Consider the following 14,519-nt stretch of genomic DNA (forward strand, 5'->3'; position numbering starts at 1 on the left):
TCGCAAGAATGATACCAGGAACGGACGCTCTGCGGGTAGTGCCACCCATCCATCCCCGACCCACCGTCCCGTAAGACCTCATTATAAAACCCTGGCGGGAGTCGCGACAGCAAAGAAAGAAACTGCACCCAGTGAGGTTCAAAGCTGCGATCTGCCGATCGCAAGAATGATGCCAGGAACGGACGCTCTGTGGGTAGGATAGCACCATTTCTACCAGCTATAGGCTGGGGTGCGTGTGGGATTTTATGCTTAAATTCTTCATTAATTATCGTTGGCTATGTGCTTTATAACACATTTTATACTTATTTTACACACGTTTACTTATTTTATACACACTTAAAAATTCATGAAGCTACTTGCCTCAGCTGTTTTCAGTAAAAGACAGTGGTGTGTGGGGATCGTGGCTCTACACACAGGCGCGACATGGAGAGAGAGCATTTTAACAAAAACTGCCCGCGTTATTTCTTGATTCTTATTGTAGAAATGCTTAGGATGTTTTATTTTAAATAACACATTGGCCGAAAAAGAGTTTCATCACTTAGAAAACGTCATGGTTAAAGGGTCTTATTTGATATAAAAGGGTAACATGTGTCCCCGTTTGTGCCGCCATTTTCAAATGGGATGTCTGCGTGAGTGCGCGTGTGCAAGATGGGGGCAGTCTCGGACAATCATTTCAGCCGCGTTGTGCGAACAGGTCGGTGACACGTACCAGAGCTGCGGGACTACCGTCGGACTTATAGGTTATCCCTCCTAAAAGCTTTCTGGTTAAATGCTTTCTTCAGCCTAACAACGAAATAAAACACTGGTAAATACCGCTGAAGGTTTTCTTCTTTTAACATGTTGGTTAAATGCAATGAGTATAAGTGCTTTCTTTTAAAACGACATGCTGTATGTTAATTGGTGTCGCTTGTGCTTGATTAAACTCAGCATTTGCTCTTCTGACTGCGTTTCGTTCAGGCATGTTTGTACTTGTTGAAATTCCGACTGCTTTTCTTTTTTTTAAAAAAAAATAACGCTAAAGTTGTTCTTTAAAACAACCTTTATCTCCCAAGCCATATGGCCCCCTATTGGCAACATGGCATAAGCATGTATACCATATATGGACATAACCCCTCGACCAATCAGAATAAGGGATACGCCCCCTTATGAGCCAAGTTAATTAGCCAAGTTGCCCTAGGTACCAGGTAACATCTCTCATGCCCTTTGTATAACAAGATTCAGAGGTCAAATTTTACCACAGGAAAGAGTTATCGATATGAGCAGGTAACCTTGAGAACCTTGACCCTAAACGGCTATCTCGGAATTACAGTATGTAGGATGTAGGGCATGCTGTTACAGCATTTGATTGTACTAGACGAAGGCAGCCCTGAACCTGGAGTGCCGGGATCCAGCAGGTTTTCCATCCTACCTGCTCTCTGATGATCCACAGCTGATCTCAGGCAGATAGTAACTTATCAGGTTGGATGGAAAACCTGCTGGATCCCAGCACTCCTGGATCAGGGCTGCCTACACCTGGTTCATTCAAATCTGTGCGTTGTAATAAATTTCACTTGACAACAAAATGCATAATATCACAATCCATTATATTAAAATGGTTGGTTTTGGGCAGATTCAAATAAGAATTGAGACAAATTAAAGGTCATTACTGCACATGCATTTAGACATGCAGAAACCCCCTCCCCCCCAAGACTGCAGCCAAAAGAAAGATGCAGACCATACTGCATAGTATGAGAAAGTTTTTATTAACTGTTCTCCCCTTTTGACAAATGGAATGAATCCGTTGGTAAGTTGCTTATACCGTCCAGCTGTAAATTAAGTTACAGTCGTGATGAGGTGGTAAAGAAGCAGTCATGGGACAATCCTCTCCATGGCCGGTGAGCGCGAAAGAGCTCCCCCTGGTGGAGGCCTGAAGGCTTGCGTTAGAGTGCGCATCTTCAGACTTCCTGCTCCGAGACCAAATGTCAGACCCACAGGGAAGGGATCCATGAGGAACTATGCTTTAAGGTACGACGATTACAGTCCCAGGTGAAAACGCACAACTTTTTTGTTTGTTTTGTACAACAGCCTATTGCATTAAAATCATGCACATCACATAAAAAAACTGAATTCACACGGTCAGGAAAAAAGAGGAGAACCTGCTGTAATAGTTACTTTATTTGCCAGCTGATTTATACCAAATACTGTTTTACTTTTACCACTTGGGCTCCATTGGGCCTGAACTTTTCCTTATTTCAACTTTATGCATGGAAAATAAGCAACAAAGGTGGTAGTGGTAAAAGTAAAGGAAAATATATTCATATTTATTTCATAATATATATTTACACATATATATTCATATATGTCTGACAATGTAAAGAAAATAATTCCCATAACTGTTGCATTTAAAGTTCAATATAGACCTTTATTATAACAAAATAGGCAGTTTACTGAGGGTTAAATATATGTTAAAATCTCAGTGTACAATAAATTCTCATGGTTTTTGCATTGCTGTTTTGCATCCTAATTTATTATTCTATATATCAGCTTTTAAAACAACCATTACGTTTCTGTGTGACTATATCAAAGGAACCCTTAAGAGCACCTAAACATGATGGAAACCGCCGACTTCGACTCGTGACGTTAGCGGGTAATAAGATACCGTTTCCCGCCAGGACCCGCCGAGTAACAGTCTGACACCGATGTCTTGCCTGCATTTTACCGACTTCATGCCAATTAACAACCAAAATTAAAAATGAGAACCGAACAGCTGCCAGATCTCTGTTGACAAGCAAATGCATACAGATCAAGACCAGGAAGAAGAATTTTTTTTTTAAAAAAAAAGCTACACATTAAAGCAATTCAGACAAAGCTTTGAAAAAGGAACAGCAACAGAAGAATAAAATTACAAGAAAACAGGACTGTTCAGAAGTGTTAAAGCTATAATGTGCAAAGTCTTGCGTTATGTATTTTATTCTATATTATTACGAAAACAAAGCTTAAAAAAAAACATACAATGTCTCGTTTTTTGTTTTTTGCAGAAAGTCACCACCCTTAAACATTAAGGAAGTGTTCCATAAGCCCCTCCCCCTTTTCAGATGCCAGTCAGGAAACTCCCTTGGCACCTTAGCAAGAAACAGGGATGGTCCAAACCGGAGCTTCGAACGCCAGTCTTCAAGAGATATTTAGCAGGCAGGTCAGGAAATCGGGCCATGACGAAATTTCACAACGCCTTTGACGCGGGCATGTGAAACAGGCTGATTCTGAAGCTCGGGTTAGCGTACCATCTAACAGAACAGACCAGCACAGGTCGGCTAAAAAAATAAATTAAAATCATTAGAAATGTAAAAAGTAAAACAAACAAAAAAAAAAAACAAAACAAATAAAAACCAGTTAATGTGTGAGCTCGTTCACAGCTTCTCCTTGGCTGGAACCCATATGTAGGGGCCAGACTGCTCCTCGATGATCTGCTTGACCTGGGTGTAAATCTCCTCCAGGGTGATCCCTTGGATGATGGCTGAAACAGACACCGAGCAGTGCTGACCAAGTGCGCCGGATGGCAGAAAACTCCCTTTAATCACACACTGAGGACTGCTGGTAGACTCACTGACAGGGTAAATTTAATGGTGCTGGCCCGGAATCTCTGTAACACTCGTACTCTGAGGTTACTGTCTGCTGGAGCAATCAAATAGCTGGACGATTAAACCAATGATCACACCTAGATGTGCAATATCTGCAAGGTGGCGGGGAACTGAATGTTTTTTTAATGACTTGTGTGTGGGGATGGTGTGTTATATCAGCACTCAGCACACTGACTACGACGACCCGGCAGACATTCTGGAAAGCAGAATGCAAAGGGGGACTTGTAGCAGAGGCGGAGCCTAACCTTAAACTATGCAGGAGGGGGGGTTACACAAGACCTAATGATTATACTGGGGTAGCGACTGGGTAATATTGTGCCAACCCCGGGCTGGGGAGGGGGTCCTTGGCACATTTTACTTGGTGGTGTCTGGAATGGGCAGCTCTGGTTTACAGAATTACATTTGCCAGATTTCATTTTCATTTTTTGGATGGGGTGGCAACTGGGATCGCCACATACTTACTGGGGAGGCCATGGCCATCCCTTAGATTTTCCCCTTACTTGCAGGGGGGGGGGCAGGTCTGTGCTGGAAAATGGCTTCCCACTCACCTGTGAAATGCTCCGTGAACTCCTGCTCCAGTTTGACGGCCCGTTCGAAGGTCTTCCTGCCCTGATCCTCCATCATCCGCTTGTTCATCTCCCTGGATGGAGAGAGAGCAGGGAAACATTCGCTGTGTATCTGACATTCTGTTCATGCTGCTCTCCATTCACACACATGAATGGTGACATTATCAGCACCTATCAGCAGCGGCTTGTGCCCAAAAAAAAAATCAGGAAAGAAGATTATATATTCGACAATATTATAAGTGATGTTTTTGCAAAGAGGGAAAATGTGTTTTTAAATTACCATAAAATGATACTAATAAGTTATCTCAAAGTTACCCGTTTTGAAGTTTAATCTCAAAAATTGTTTGATACCTGGGGTAGGTACATCTGGCATAGTGGGAGTGATCAACCCAGAGAAGAGTCTGACTCACAGAATATTCTCCACAGATTGAGGTTTGATGAAAATGGCGATGGGGTACAGCTGGGCGGTCTGGAGCCGCTTGATGGCATTGCCGGAAACATCCAGAATGCAGTGTTTCCCCTGAGGAACAAAAGCACAATGACAAAACATTTCCATAATGGGTACAACCAAGTATACATGCATGCCATCCATCATAACCTTTACAAATGAGGTTTTATCAGGCGTCAGTATGTAGGCGTACTCAGTGGTGGAGGAAATACTCAAGCAATACACTTAAGTAAAAGTAGAAATATACAGGTAAAAATGTACTCTAGTAAAAGCTGGAGTACCCCATCAGCCTTTGTACTTAATCAAAAGTGAGTACTTGCTTGTAAATATACTTAAAGTATTAAAGTAAAAGTACTTGAACTTGTAGTCCTTGATGCATCTGGATAACATGCCATTAACACTCCTGCCATGACTTAATCGACATACTATTTGCGATTCACAGATAAGTTAGCCTGAGCAGGACCATCTGAGGACCCCCACCTGTCATTTCCACAGCCACCTTCCGTAACGAATAAAATGAATGAAAAAAGTGTTGCATGTAGTACAAACTATATAGCGACCTCTGCGACCGGAATAAAACATCACGCCCAAGGATCTCACCTCGCTCTTATCAAAGAAATAGTTTCTAAGAACCGACAGGATTCTAAGCCTCAGACGCCGACTCCCTGCTTCAAGTCACTGGCTTTAGTTTGACAAGAAAAGCTGTGAAATCTCGGTATTACCGTTTTTAAAAAAACCGCAATGTCACTGCAAAATGCAACACAATGCTAAGGGGAAATGTAGTAGAGTAGAAAGTATAAATATTTGCTGTAAGATGTATAAAGTAAAAGTCAAAACTGTTCACAGCTAAGTCTACTTAAGTAAAGTACAGATATGTGAAAAATGTACTTAAGTACAATAACAAAGTAATTGTACTTTGTTACTTTCCACCACTGGCTATACTCTGTGTTTACATTCAGCACTGTACTAAGAAGGTAATGATCCATTTTCTGTGCTCTCTGCATCATACCCTGGTGTAAGAAAGGGCCGGGTCAGGTCAGGACCAGCAAACGGGATGGTGCTTCCATGGTGGGCAGGGGGCGACTCACCTTTACTGCCACCTCCCTCACCGACTGAATGCTGGTGCCGTACAGGTGGTTGTTGTACTGGCCAGCCTCGATAAACTTGTGGTCCTGAATGTCCTTCTCCATCTGCTCTCGCGAGGTGACGAAATGGTAGTCCCTGCCGTCCACCTCATAGTCACGCTTCGGCCTGGTGGTGTCTGGAATGGGCAGGGTTGGTAGGATTCATTCATGCACAAGTACCGAACTAAATATGCTAACAAAGAAAAGCTGCATTTTCTCAAAACCTGTCTGTCTGTTTCTGTGTGTCTGTCTATCTGCCTGTCTGTCTGTCTAAACCACAAGCCTCACCCAACAGCGCAGCTCATCCTTCACCACCACAGACCTGCCCAGTGCTCATAAAGCTGCAACCAATGAACTGCTGCACCTGTCGATCTTACCATCCTTCTTATTGTGACTCATGAACGAGTCCCCTTGCTACTTAGACTCCTATCAGAAGCACAGACTCTAGCCCTCACAGGAAAGTGCACTGTCATCCCAGGAGAGGTACCTACACATGCTTGATGCTGGGACAGACAGCACTATACCACGCGTGTCCCTTTCCATGGTCTGACTGTCACGGATACTGCACACATGTCAGCTCCTGTAGCTGAATAAGTAGAGCACTGCACTTCCAACACAATAGTTATGGGTTTGAATTCCAGCGAACACACATAAATTACAACCCTTCCTTCTACTATAAGTCCCTTGGATAAGAGCGTCAGATAAATGCACGTGTGAGGTCATACTCACGAGGCACGCAGGACCCGAATTTGTCAGGAAACTCAGAGATCAGGTCGTCGTTGATTCTGTCTTTCATAGGTCCCAGGACTATCACTGGACGAGTGTAGTTCACTGGAAGACAACGAAAACGTTGAAGGTCATGTAACGGTTAAAACAGTCTTAAACCATTTAAGCTTTTAAACCAAATGCCGCAGCAGTTTGCAGCTCAATTTAAGCCACATCCGCATGCCGACATGAGTTGAGTATAACCGGCCAGAGACCGAGCTGTTAGCTGAGCCCTGATCTCACCTTCTCGCTGACAGACCGGCTCATACGTCAGGACGTACTCTTCCACTCCACCTGGCAGACGAGTGAGCACAGGAATTCGTCACAAAAGTGAGAAGTGTGTCTCATTTTGGAGTGGGCCAGTGCGATGTTCACTAGTGAGAATTGTGTCACTATTACGTGCGTCTCACAAACATCGATACGTTATTTACAGGTTTCCCACCAGGAAGGTGAAGTAAATCTGAGCAAACAGCCTAATTAAAAGCTGCATGTCCGTAAACAGTGCCGTCAACAGCCTGACCTTGGAAATGTACTGGGGTGTGTCATGCATCTCTTCCAAGCCTTTTATTAAATCAGTGCATGCTCTTATATCAAAGAATACACACAGTCTATGTATTTTGCTCCCTTAAGACATCACAGAAAATGCATACAAATTAAGTGACTGGACCCACATTTGAGCTTTAGATAGGGCTCCTGCCTGTGTGCATTAGGTAAAGCACAGTAACAAAGGACTGACAACGAGGTAAAAGGGACAGGATTCATGGGAAGGAAGGAGGGCGGCAGTGAAATGGCGCACACACTTACGGTGACTACTTTCACTATCACTGGCATTAGAGGTTACATGCTCTGAAATGATAACAAGAACAGCATGAGCACAGGTACAGAAAGCAGTTGGCAGGTCACAGCCAAGGCATGTAAAATAAAAGACACCAGCAGGGGTTGCCAGTGAGCGCGTGTGAAACCCTTGTGCTTTACTCACCGTCGCTGGTGAATAAAGCGCAAGCGTCAGCCATTCTAAACCCGCTGAACACCAGATTAAATTTAGATCGGTCCTTGAATGAAATACGATGAAGCTGTAGCTTCATGAATTCTGACGTTCACCCGGTGCTGCTTACAAATATGAATTCAGCTGAATACATTTTGGAAAAGGAAGTGCATCGAATGCATTAAAAATAACACGCAGATATTACTGTCTTTGAATCAAGACTGTATTAGGGTGAATATGGGATCGTTTCAGTTATAGTTCACGGGAATTGCTCTAAATTAAAAAGACTAAAAAGTGACCTTATTCTGATTTAAAAAGGGGATTGGTCACGCAGCTGCCCCTCAGTTACTCAGTAACCACAGAACCCTTATAAGTGTTAACACCTAAGCAACATTAACCTGCACGTTAACAGGGACTCAAGCCAGACAGCGGCATAAGACGGCATTCGAGAAACAGCATATTTACTCTCAGACTGCATTTCCTGATAAGCTGTACAGTTTAGTCATTTAAAAATGGCCAGGTGGGGCAGAACCTGCGTGGCATGCGTGTCGCTGTTTACATGATGAACTTTAATTCCCCGATTGAGCCCCAGGGTATAGATGCCACACACTGTATTGCATTATAATGCAGTGACTGAGTGTGCTTTGTGTAGCATCGCACTGCAGCGTCACCAGAAAATGAAGCTGAACAACAGATTAAGCTGCGTGTCGCCAGTGTCTTCAGTCGCATCCCAGATGCTGTAAAAACGGACCCCCGTATCCCCCCAACACCAGACCAACGACGCAGCAGCAGCAGCAATCAGGAGACCTTAACCACCGGACAAGGAGGAGGAGGGGGGAGAAGCTTGAGTACCAGGAACCCCAAGAGTGAGCTGCCGTGTGTTAAGAAGGACACCGCAGGGATATGGTGACTTGATGTTCTACAGATGGAGGCGCACCAAATGGATGGGGGGTTAAAGCCCCTTCAACGAAGAGGAATTAAAAAACAAAAAACAAAGATGATGACGAGGGTAGGAACGGGGCGGACCAGGGCTGAAGCGGCGCTGCGGAGGGCAGGGTGACTTACTCAGGCCTTTCGATCCCATGTCGTCTGGGATCTCCTGTGAGGGAGGGTCGCCATGAGCAAGCGAGCAGGAGAAACAACCACAGAAGAATAATCGTTACAGGGAAATACCAGGAGACTGTACTGCTGGAGCGGAGCGAGAGGCTGAGGGGCCGGGCCGGGCACCCCCACCCAGCCCCCCCAACATGGGGAGCCCAGGCCCTGACAGGGCAACGCGGACAGGCCTGAACACCTTGGGGGCCGTCCCACGGAGCGGGGGCCGACCACACCCAGTCTGACCAGGCTACTTACGGTCAAGGTCACTGGTTTCCTGCTCGCTCGGGTCCATGTTCTTGTAGAAAGGAAACTTTCGGTAAAAGAGGTTCTTTTTACACTTGTCATTGATTGACTGCTGAGGAAGAGAAGGGGGGGGGCGAAACACAAAGGGGGGAGGGGATCTAAAACGACGTGAATGAAAACGCAGAGGCCCAGAGACCCCCTCACTGACAGTGTGAGCACCAGAAATGCACAGGTGTGACTAGGCCGCCAATAGACTGGCTGCATGAGGAACATGGCGTTGGTACTGCTGCCAGTACTTAGGTAAAAAGAAAAAATGTTTATTGTATTTTAACACTCATGGGAGTTTTACTGACACATTGATGTTCTGAGGGCAGAACGAAAAATGATGGTGGGTCCAAACAACTAGTGGAGGTGGGACTAACCAATCAGATGTCTTGGTCCCACCTCCTCTCGTTTCCTGGACCCACCTCCTCTAAAGACTGATTGGTTATCTCTCTGAACCAATCATTGTTTTGTTCTGCCCTCAGAACAAGTAAAACTTCTGTGAGCGCATACAGTACTAACGCGGACACTGGAGTCTTTTAAAATGTTTCGGTCAAAAATGCTCAAAATGTCAGTGATGTATAGAATAAACCTTGACAACCGAAAATCAAAGCTTTAGAATGAGCAGGAAAAATGAAAGAAAAAAAACATCAAGGAGAGGTGGGGCGAGCAGGGGGGGCAGGGGGGGATGGGGGTCAGTCAGGAGGCTGTCTCCAGGTACAGAGCATTATGGGATACCTACATCATTCATGCACAGCTTTTAAGGAGTTATTTAATTCGGATGCAGAGCTGAATGGGGCTGGATTTTGTGTCCAATAAAAAAAAATTTATACAAGTTTTCTGAATGGAGGACATCAAAACAACTATCCAAATTTGATTAACCCTCCACTCGAAAGCGTCTGCAAGCGTTTGAGAATCGTTCCAGAGCGGACAGACGTGACTCGGAGAGGCAGACGTGTAGCTGCGTGGGGCGCCAGTCTCCTGCACACCCCAGCTCTGAAAGGTTCATGAAACATGGGAACTGACATCCTCGCCTGACAGAGTGAGGAAAAAACATGACTAAGATTCAGAACAAGCAGCAAGACTGCACCTCCGCCCGGGGGCTTAATGGGCTTAGGCCCTGCTTCTATTAGCAGCTTATACGAATACTTTAAAAGCACCTTGAAAATGCCCTGAAGTGCTGCTGCCTGGAGTAGCTTTTAAGCAGAGCTGGTATAAAAGGGACCCTGCGCAGCCATCAGCCCGGATTAACGTCAGCGGCTGTCACACTGCAGAGTCTGCGCAGACGCTGAAACATCTGTCAGGCGGCTGGATGCCAGGAACATGCTCACATGACGGGGTCAGAAAGGAGGAGCGGGAGAAAGCGGAGAGGAGATGGAGGAGTTCGGATAAACAGCAGTCCGAGATCAATGGCAAGCACGGCCGCCCTTTGACGTGCGGGACAGCCATGACGAGAATCTGAGGGCCTGACTGCTCACTGACAAGCTGCAATTAGCGTTACAGATTAGCACCTTCAGTGCTGTCACATGGCTGAAAGAGGAGGCGTAGATTAACTACAATGAACAGTGGCATCCTTAGGTATAACATCTGGAGAAGAACATGCAGCATTTTTTATTTAAACCAAAAACGTCCCTATACACTTCTTACGTCTTAAGTACCGCAAATGTCAGTATTAGGAACCTGTATCTGTTACTGTATTAAGTAAGTTAGTACAAAACAAGATTCTATCTAGACACATTGGACTGGTCAAACTTGAGAGTTTGTGCTATTCTCTGATACCTCACCCTGCAACCGGAGCAGAAGAATTTCACTTTGTTCTTCAGAACAAGAAACAATATAATATGAAACTTGAATTTAAAAGAGGTTTCGTTGAATATACAGCCTCTTACAGCGGGGTTAAGTTCCAACAAACCAATCGTAAGTCGAAAATATCATAAGGCCAAAATACATTTTAATACAGTTCACCTAACCCTAACAAACATCATAGCCTTGCCTAGCCCACCTTAAACATGCTCAGAACACTTACATTAGCCTACAGTTGGGCAAAATCATTCACACCATTTTATGATAAATTGTTGAGTATCTCATGTAATTTATTGAATAATGTACTGAAAGTGAAAAACATTTTCCCACCGTAAAGCCTCATACTGTACGCCACAGACCATCTGTATCACAAAGTATGAGAGTCTGACATTGAACCATATTTCGAATTTATCGTACAGCACCCCACTATATCGCCCAAACCATTAAGCTAAGTATGTGCTGGAGCTTCTCCAAAGCAGGGAGGTTCCCTACACCTTGATTCTTGAGCAGTCTTTGGAGCGCCCTGACGAATGCCATCTATCTGACCATCTATCTGACCATCTATCTGACCATCTATCTCGCGGACGCCGAGCGCGAAGCTGGGAAAAGGGCTGACTGGCACGCTTACCCATTTGTCCCGAGACTTGGAGTTGAACTTCACCGTCTTTAACCTGGCCCTCTCCTTCTTCTCCATTCTGCAGGGGGAAAGATGAGGCCGTCAATGGAATCTGCTGAAGAGGGCTGGTCCACAATTAAACGTTTATTGCAATTATGAAGGTCGATATCAGGGATGTGTGAGGTGCCCTGTGCTGAGATGCAGGGAATTACGGGGAATAAGTGTATGATTTAACCTTCTAATAACTTTTGGTGTTTTCTTGGTAGATTTTAGTTTTGGTTTACAGTCTTGTAATTTTATAAAGAATTTCAATTGAATTCTATATGTATAATATTACATTGTTACATTGTACACTACATTACATTATGCTCAGTTGTCACCTTATTAGGTACACTTAGTACCAGGTAGAACCTACTTTTCTCTCCAAAACCACTGACAGGGTAGATGAGCTGTGAATTCAGAGAAACCCTTTTCATGCCATTGTTACTTTTGCACGTGGGCCTCCCTGTTAGCTTTAACGAGGCTGGCTAGTGAGTTGGTTAATCGTTTTGGTTTATTGTTTATCAGAACAAGACAGTGACACAGACGGGTTTAAAAACAAACCCCTTTCCAGTAGGGTAGCTACTTGTGCTCACTGTCTGCGGTTTTGCTTTCCGCAATACAGACTCAACGAAGTGTAGGTCCTGGATACCAACCTCCGCTTGCTGGGAATGACGCCGACCTCCTCCACCTCCCCTTCGGCGGTCACCTGTCGTGCCTGCCACCACTCGTCATCGGAGGCGTTCACCACGTGGAGGATGTCCCCGAATCTGAAGTTGAGGCCCTGACTTGGAAGACCGGAGTCTTTCGTCCTGTCGTAGTCAAACAAGGCTCTGGAAGGAGGAAGCCCAGAGAGACACACAGAGGCGATGCTGTCAGTACCGGAGCAGGGTTAAAAGGCAAGGATGCACTCAGGTCACATGAGCAGACCCAGACTGAAAGACACAGACTTCGGTGAAGCTATGACACACTGTGTGCCCCAACTCCACCCGCTTTATGATGTCGCGGAAATAAATCCCCAAACCCAAAGAAGGATGCTGACGTTTGTGTCTGCATTTCAGGGAAAACCTGGAACGAAAACGGCCGTCATGTGCAAGATTCCTACATCGCAATTATAAAAACTAACATAAAATAACACAGAAGGAGTAAAGCTACAAAAACTAAGCTCAGGGTCGCTGGAGGAGTGGAAGATGGCAACAGAAGTCTGGAGATTTCCAAAAAAGTTTAAAAAGTCAACTGCTAAAGAATAGAAAGGAAAAAAGCTTGTTGGGGTGCAGTAAACCACGGGGAGATTACGATCGCTGGGGTCATAAAAATGCTGCTTTCTTCATCAAATGGGTTAAAAACGACGCCACCCCAGAATCATTAGATGAGTACTTAAGCCCACATAATTTACTGTGCATTGACTAGATAACGCCCCCTAGAGGATGTAACCCCATCTCACAGCAATCACCGGTTGGAGAAATTCCTCCCCAGTGTTTACCGACCTCAGGCTCTTCAGCGCTCTGTTAATCACGGAGATTTTCTTCTTTTTTTTTTTTTAGTCATACAGATCTTCCTGCCACCTCTTAAGAGTCTACCTTCAGCTCCATTCCCGAGCAATTACATATCTCTAGTGACTTCCAGAAGTTAAAAACAGGCTTTCAATCACAGGATCACAGCTCTTACTTTTAACCAGAACTGTGCTGTTTTTCATACAGCATAGAGATAATTTTTGAAATGCTGCTGTGAAACATACATTTTCAACAAGGGTTAGTAAGGTCTCAAGATCTCAACGGTGGTTCGAAGGAGACATGACAGGTGACATTATACGAGTTCCTCTTGTCTTCTTGTCGTCTGCACTGAATGAATGGGAATATACTCTGAAAACATTTCACAGTACACGACACTGATACGTCGCTGGGCTTTCCGAAGTAGAATTACTACAATCACCACCTGCTGTGTCAAACCGTGAGTAACCGGGTCACGATTTCAAATGTACGTCTTGGAGCTTTGTACTGTGCACCACAGAAATATTAATTTATAATGCCATTCAGTCCCAATATACTCGAGAGAAGACCGACATTTCTAGGAATGATATCTCCAAAACTAGGTAACTTCCAAAAAAAACAACCTAGATGGAAAGACAGCATCTAAAATGAAAATGAAATTTTTTCCCTATTTGTACGACAGCAGGTACATAGTAATGTGTCCCCCCCCCCATCCCATTCTTTTCTTCAGACACACACACATACAGATGTGAGAGCGAAGCCTGTGTTCTGGGGACAGTGTCACCCCTGTGAGACTGAGAATTAGTAGCCTAACTGATGACATCAGGATTTCCTAAGTATCCATCGCTAGAAAGCCTGGAAGAGTTCAGTGACTCACTTTAGCTTTAATCGCTTCAAAGTCCACCAGCTCTTGGTCTAATCACATCAGGCGACACTTTGTGGGATTTCTCACTGTACCTTTATATCAGGATTTATATGCCAGATATTTCTGGAGCACGTTTGAACCGGATTAAAACGGGCAATCCGACAATCTGTGAAATTAACAGAACCAAAAAAAGTACATTTCAAAGGACAAATATATTTTCGCTAGGCTTTGCAGTGATTATGAGCCAGTGACATTAAATACCAACAGCAGTCTCTGACACCAAGAACTGAAGTTTCTGTTGCAAATGCAACATTGTTTTGCAACTTATAAAATCCATTGTTAATACCCCGTAATTTAACTGGCTACTTTGATTGTTTTTTTACGGTTTTTTCCCCCCCGAAGCAGTGCACATCGTTGAGAAAGTAGAGTCACATAGTGAGTCACATAATGAGTCACATAGTCCCTGCAGCAATTGGAGGTTAAGAATCTTACTCAAGGGCCCAACAATGACATCACTCTTCTCATCCTGGGATTTGAACATGCGACCATGCGGTCACACGACCGATGCCCTAATCCACTGAGCCACCCATCGCTCCCACATCCCTTTCACTACACATCGCTCCCACATCCCTTTGACCACACATCTCTTTAAACACACGTCTGAGTTAACTTCCAATTATTAAGACGCAAACATAAAGCATCCCAATAAATTTTAAGGGGCCACGTCAGGTGTACAACTGATGTCACCAGTTGGCATAAAGGTCACTATGAGACCTGCATGGAGGGCGCTGACAGCGCGACACCTCAGGGGCGCGATT

The 14,519-nt window shown here is 44.5% G+C and overlaps 1 protein-coding gene across 21 annotated transcripts in view; it reads right to left on the reverse strand.

Annotated features, from left to right (window-relative positions):
• Window positions 1–1,723: 1,723 nt before the first annotated feature.
• The window catches only part of LOC125708367 (discs large homolog 1-like protein), a 124,221-nt gene continuing 111,425 nt past the window's right edge, over window positions 1,724–14,519 (reverse strand). For 10 of the 21 annotated variants that reach the window (XM_048975824.1, XM_048975821.1, XM_048975829.1 and 7 more), the window contains 10 exons: window positions 12,003–12,179; window positions 11,320–11,386; window positions 8,859–8,958; window positions 7,325–7,366; window positions 6,764–6,814; window positions 6,485–6,586; window positions 5,720–5,892; window positions 4,594–4,703; window positions 4,166–4,257; window positions 1,724–3,493 (listed from right to left, as the gene is read on the reverse strand). In XM_048975824.1, the coding sequence (XP_048831781.1) occupies window positions 3,387–3,493; window positions 4,166–4,257; window positions 4,594–4,703; window positions 5,720–5,892; window positions 6,485–6,586; window positions 6,764–6,814; window positions 7,325–7,366; window positions 8,859–8,958; window positions 11,320–11,386; window positions 12,003–12,179 (1,021 nt within the window). In that variant the 3' untranslated portion in view covers window positions 1,724–3,386. Of the gene's footprint in view, window positions 3,494–4,165; window positions 4,258–4,593; window positions 4,704–5,719; window positions 5,893–6,484; window positions 6,587–6,763; window positions 6,815–7,324; window positions 7,367–8,570; window positions 8,605–8,858; window positions 8,959–11,319; window positions 11,387–12,002; window positions 12,180–14,519 lie in introns of all 21 variants that reach the window. The other 11 variants (XM_048975823.1, XM_048975832.1, XM_048975828.1 and 8 more) reach the window with 3 other exon arrangements.

The sequence above is a fragment of the Brienomyrus brachyistius genome, chromosome 15, assembly GCF_023856365.1.
Source record: "Brienomyrus brachyistius isolate T26 chromosome 15, BBRACH_0.4, whole genome shotgun sequence".
Classification (NCBI taxonomy): Eukaryota; Metazoa; Chordata; class Actinopteri; order Osteoglossiformes; family Mormyridae; genus Brienomyrus; species Brienomyrus brachyistius.